Here is a 6,000-nt window from a genome sequence, read left to right as displayed (position 1 = left end):
CAGTACCTTAAGAAGGATATGGCTATACTCGAGAGGGTTCAGAGGAGAGTGACACGTTTGATAACGGTTATGGAGAACCTTTCATACACTGAGAGACTGGAGAAACTGGGGCTCTTTTCCCTGGAGAAGAGGAGAATTAGAGGGGATATGATAGAGACTTACAAGATCATGAAGGGCATAGAGGAAGTAGAGAGGGACAGATTCTTCAAACTTTCAAAAACTACAAGAACGAGAGGGCATTCGGAAAAGTTGAAAGGGGACAGATTCAAAACCAATGCTAGGAAGTTTTTCTTCACCCAACAGGTGGTGGACACCTGGAATGCGCTTCCAGAGAGCGTGATAGGACAGAGTACGGTATTAGGGTTTAAGAAGGGATTGGACAATTTTCTGAAGGAAAAGGGGATAGAGGGGTATAGATAGAGGACTACTACACAGGTCCTGGACCTGTTGGGCCGCCGCACGAGCGGACTGCTGGGCATTATGGACCTCTGGTCTGACCCAGCAGAGGCACTTCTTATGTTCTTATGACTCATTAGTAAATTTCACGAAGGCAGTGAAAACTCCCTCGGACCAATATACTCCATTAAATTTGGAATCAGCCGCAATCAGATGTAGAAGTAAACAGAAACAATTTCGCCTCTAGCCAGGTATCTTCTCTTGCTTATTTTCATGACTTCCTTGTATGTCAGCCACTACGAACCCTGGAATTAGCTGTAACCCGAAATGATGTGTTAAACGTGAATAGAAAAAGAATACCTAGTGTTATACCTACATCTTACCCTTATATGTTCTCCTGCTCAAATTCCTCATCTCTTGTATATAAACCTCTATTCTTTCTTGCACCATGGATTGATCACCTGCAACTGAAACCAAACTCCACCGAATGTTCTAAGTACTGTACGTTCATAATCTTGTAACATGTTCTGAGCTCTGACAAAGTAGGATGGAATGTGAATAAGAAGAAGATGGTCCGGAGCAAATAGATGATCATACAGTAGTGACCTTATTATAAAAAAAATGACGGAGAGATCCTTTAGAGGTCTTTGAAATGGAGTTGGGCAAGAAAGATGGGGTGGTTTTGTTCATGGCAAAGATATCAAGGATGAAAAATGTGAAATAAATGGATGGCCTGATTGAAATATGGAGAGAAGGGTGAAAAAGGAGGGCTGGATATTGTAGAGGAGGACAGGGGACTTTGAATTCTGGCTAAAGTTGGCAGACGTACCCTCAGACTCTATAAATTACCCCTAATCTATGGCAAACTTTGTTTATTGGTATAGAATTAGGACACAACCTTCATATTGTAACCTGTTCATTGTGTTTTATGTATGTTTAACCTGTAACCTGTTCTGAGTTCCCTGGGGAAAATGGGATCGAAAACAAATTAAATAAATAAATAAAATTGTGCAGATAGCCGATGTATGTTTACAACCTAATTGGAAAATAGGCCTAATTGGCACCGATAATTGAGGCTAACCATTAGTTTGCTCCTCCAGTCCTGTTTTGTGAAAACAGGGCCCAGGTTTTTTGAACAAACCACATTTATCTCTAGGACTGTACTTCATTTTGACTTTCTTTTGCACAAAACAGCTTTATGTAACACATCTGCTGAGATGTCTCCTATGTTCATCCTGATTAGTTAACTTTGCTTCCAGTAGTTTAGGATCTGAGCAGACAAGTCGCTTCGTGCTTGCTTTTTCTGGCATACCAGCCCCCTCCCCCCTTGTAGTAACTATAGACTTGAGTAGGAATGTGTATGATTAATTTGTAGACTGTTAGCTCAGCCCCTCGAGTTCAGATCTTTGCTGGGTGACTTGGAGACAGCAGCCTCCCCCTGCGCTCTGTGAATTCAGCCCAGCAAAGTAAACAGTAGGAAGCTGCTGGTGACATCCTCGGAAACAAAGCAGCACTTCACTTGGGGATCATTCCCACTCTTTGCCACTCTGGCCGCTGCCAAGTTCCCCCAATCGTCCATGATGGCACTTTGTCTTCAAGCCTGGCTTGCTGTGACTTTCCCTTTCGTGGTGTCTGCTTTCTCCGATGAAATGCTCGAGAAAGGAGTGAAATCTGAAGGCTACTGCAGCAGGATATTGCGAGCCCCGGTGGCCAGGCGAGAAGGTTACAACGAATTCAGCCTCAGAGTGGAGGGCGAGCCGGATTTCTATCAGCCTGGAGCCAGTTACAGGGGTAAGTCATTTGGAACAACACAGGGATGCGGAACTCCTGAAATGGCATTCGGGTTCTTTATGGGAAAGCGCTCCAAGCTCCCACCGAAACTAGTTGCATGCTGAAATTCAGCTCATCGCTGCTCACGATTCTTGCAAAGACAATGATTTCCCTTTTGCTTTCAAAGCCATATGAACAGATGGGGCCAGTTTGAAAGGCAAAAACACTGGCAAGACTCAAGACTGCATGTCCTCTCGTTTTATGCCTTCTCATTTTCTCTTCACAGAAAATATCCAAAAGGCACTCTAGCCCATTCAGGATCTGTGAAAACAGAAACATGGGCTAGTGTTTGTGAAAGTTCTTCTCCAGTTTCTGATTAAATGAAATCTTTTCCCAGTACACAGCTAGTGGAAGTCTGTAGAAAGATCTGCAGGGATTGCACAGCTATTCAGGTCAGGTTAAATTTAGGAGGGAGAAGTCCCTCCCTGCATGCACATTTGCAAAGGTTCTGTTGCTACCATACCACAATTTAGGGAGAAATGAGCAATCTTTTCAAGTCTGTTACTCTTTTCCTTTTGATCTTGGAAGTTTCCCCACATATTTGGACATGCGCCTGATTCTTTCAGGCAGAGACGCAGATGGGAGAAAAGCCACAGTGAACCAGGCAATCATGCCAAATGGAGTTTCATGCAGTCCTTAGCTTCAAGTGTTTCCTGTTTTCACCACTGTGCTTCTTTTTCTATTATAACCTGAGCTGTGAATTAAAATATTGGAAGAAACAAATGCCTCATCCAAGTATGCTTCTGATTCCAGCAGAGCTGATCCAGATGCCTCCAAGATCTGTTGAAATCAGAAATGCACAAAAATGTTCTCATACAAATTATTCTTTACTTTCTTAAACTTGATTATGTTCCATCCTGAGATTTGCTGACTGGCTATACACAATACACAATTCTCGGAAAATTAGGTGAAGTAAAACTGTTTTCTTCTGGATATTTAGTTAAATTGACTCAAGATGCCATTTTTGTTCCTTGTTTTGAAACTAGTTTTTATTTTTAAACATTTTTTTTCAGACTGTGAATCTTCTTTAATGGATCTGACAGTTTCCTTCTGCTCCTTTGGGCTGGGAGCTGCACCAACGCATCTCCCGAGACCTGTACTCATGTGTGTTGCCTTTGTGCAGTGGAGAGAATTCTGCTATCCTGGGCAGCACAGGACTCACAGCTAGGTAGATAGCATTGTCACAGGGCCACTGGCAGGTTTTCTTTGTCTTCTATCGGTCGTGGACAGGGGAGTTAGTTGAAGAGGTCTGTTTTTATTGCTTTCCTAAAGTTGAGGAGTCCTTCAAGGGATCTAATCTGTGGGGGCATTCGATTCCAGTGGCTCGGTATGAAGTGGGAGTAGCAACGTTGTTTGGCAGTTTGCAGTGGAATGGCATGGCCAGGGGGTGTTTTGGGGGTGTCCTGGGAGTGAAGGGATTTGTTAGTTACGTACAAAGGAAGCTTAGTCGTCACATAGCTGGCGCCATGTTTTGCAAGGATTTGAAAGCTAGATCAGGTCCTTGAAGGCATAACGTATGGCCAAGGGCAGCCAGTGAGCCGATGATAGAGCCTGGGAGACAGGGTCATGGGGACGGAGGTTTTTTAGAAGTCTGATTGCCACGTTTTATACATGCTGTAGACATCATATGTTCTTCACCGTAAGATTGCTGAATAACGCGTTGCAGTAGTCCATGCAGGAGAGGACCAAGGCATAGAGTAGCTGGGTGAAATCAGACTCAGAAAAGTAGATCTTTATTTTTTTGAAGTTGACGCAGGTAGTAGAATGAGAAAGATACCACCTGAGAGATATGGTTGGAGTCAAGGAGTATTCCTAGGTTGTGTGCTTGGTCTTTTGCAGTTATGGTAGTTGAGTTCCAGCGTAGAGAGGGACAGATGTAATTGCAGTGTTCTTTGCGGATCCAAAGGAGTTCCATTCTGGAGGTGTTTAGCTGTAATTTGTTGACTGAGAAGGTGAGGCACTTCAGCACATCTAGTTTCCATCAGTCTTGGGTTCAGGCTGGACTTAATGATGGCAGCTACACCTCCACCTCTAGTGGTGGTGCGTGAGCAAGCTATTGTTTGGTTCCCTGGTGGATAAAAAATATCTAAGGTAGCTCCATCATTGTCTTTAAGCCAGGTTTCGGTAATTAGAAAGATGTTCCAGTTATTGTCTGTGAGATCATCATTTAATATAATGTCTTTGTTGTTTAAGGACGTTGTATTTGCCAGTGCAATTTTGAGGTTATTGGGTGTGGATTATGGGGGTGGGGGGAGTGATGGGAATAGGCCTAAGGTAGCGGGGTCTGTGTGCTAAGGATGTGCTGAGAGGAAGGTGACTTACGGTCTGCCCTTCACAGGCCAAAACCTGGCCTGTGATGACTGGGATGGAGGAATGCATGCTGGCAAGGAGAGTAAGTGGCATGAAATAGGGGAGCAGAGATTGTGGCATTGGTATTGTGAAGGCAGTGTATTTATGAATGACCGTGGTGGCTAGGCTTGGGTTACACAGCCTTGTTCTGTATCTCTGTAGTAATACTATTATGGTATGACTGGTGATAACTGTGTACAATAGATGGACCCTTCCAGCCTACTTCAAAGTCAATTTGTGTAAGTTTATTTATTTTGGTGGTAGATGGGTTGAGAGAGGGCAGTGCTGTGGTTTGAGCTTAGTTTTACTGTCTTGTTGGTGGTATAGCTATTTTCAGGTGTGTATGGTGGTGTAAATCAAGTTGTGTACATAATGCCAGTATTCCATAACACCTCACCCAATTTTTGGGAACATCCTTGTCCCACCCATCCCCTTCTCACAGCCATGCCCCCTTTTGAGATGAACGTGAGAAAATTTATGTACACAGTGGATCCAGGAGAAAGTATACCAATTAAAGTCATGAATTAATTGCTAACGTCTTGTTGCATGTGCATCTGGGGTCAGTGCCCTTATTTGGGCAACTTATATAGAATCCAGGGGTAACTGCTGTTTTAGGGGGTCCTTTTATTAAGCTGCTCTAGGTGCTAACAAACATCTAACACAGCTAAAAATGGAGTACACGGGCTGCCCTTGGGCCTCCTGAATGTGTATGCTCTAACCACGTATTGTACAATTTTTCTATTTTTATTAGGGGACGTGTCAGGGAGGAGACGGAGCATTTTTTCACTAACCTGTTGGTGCATCTTCATTACCGCATACTAACTGGTTAGCACATGGACACTATGTGAACCCTTACTACCTATAAACCAATAAGCACTCGGGCGGTAATTTAAAAAAAATGGTCTTGTGCTAATGGCGACTTTATTGCACGGCCATTAATGTAAAAAAACACAAGGCTTTCCATGTTGCGGCACTTAGACTATGGCCTTCCTTAACCTTCCTCTTGTAAAGTCCTGCTCCATTCCCTCTCTACAAACTTTCCAGTTTTTCAGTTCATTTATTTTGTTGTAGCTCACTGATTCTCCTCAGCCATCTTTTCTGTAAACTGCCTCGAACCAAAAGGCTTTTGTGATATATAAATAAAGATTTATGTTATGTTATTTTTGTGACTGCAGTTAAAAAATAAAAATAAAAAAAGGCCTTAGCGCATGGGAAAGACCCACACGCTAAGGCCATTAATTACTACAGCTTAGTAAAAGACCCTTAACTATGAATGCAATATATTTTCAGGAGCCTTGTTTTATGAGTTATAAATTCTTTTATAGAGACAAATTTAATCAGAGAATGATTTTATTATTCTTTAAGTCTTTCACAAACATATTCAGGGTATGAAATAACAAATTCCTTCTTTAATTATGTATTTAA

At 42.6% G+C, this 6,000-nt stretch overlaps 1 protein-coding gene across 1 annotated transcript in view; it reads left to right on the top strand.

Annotated features, from left to right (window-relative positions):
- Positions 1-1,791: 1,791 nt before the first annotated feature.
- SPON1 (spondin 1) overlaps positions 1,792-6,000 on the top strand; it is an 85,065-nt gene continuing 80,856 nt past the window's right edge. Inside the window, exon 1 of the mRNA XM_033928707.1 lies at positions 1,792-2,187. Within this exon, the coding sequence (XP_033784598.1) occupies positions 1,974-2,187 (214 nt within the window). The 5' untranslated portion in view covers positions 1,792-1,973. The remainder of the gene's footprint in view (positions 2,188-6,000) is intronic.

Source organism: Geotrypetes seraphini, chromosome 19 (genome assembly GCF_902459505.1).
Source record: "Geotrypetes seraphini chromosome 19, aGeoSer1.1, whole genome shotgun sequence".
Classification (NCBI taxonomy): Eukaryota; Metazoa; Chordata; class Amphibia; order Gymnophiona; family Dermophiidae; genus Geotrypetes; species Geotrypetes seraphini.
This window is presented reverse-complemented; position numbering and strand designations above follow the sequence as displayed.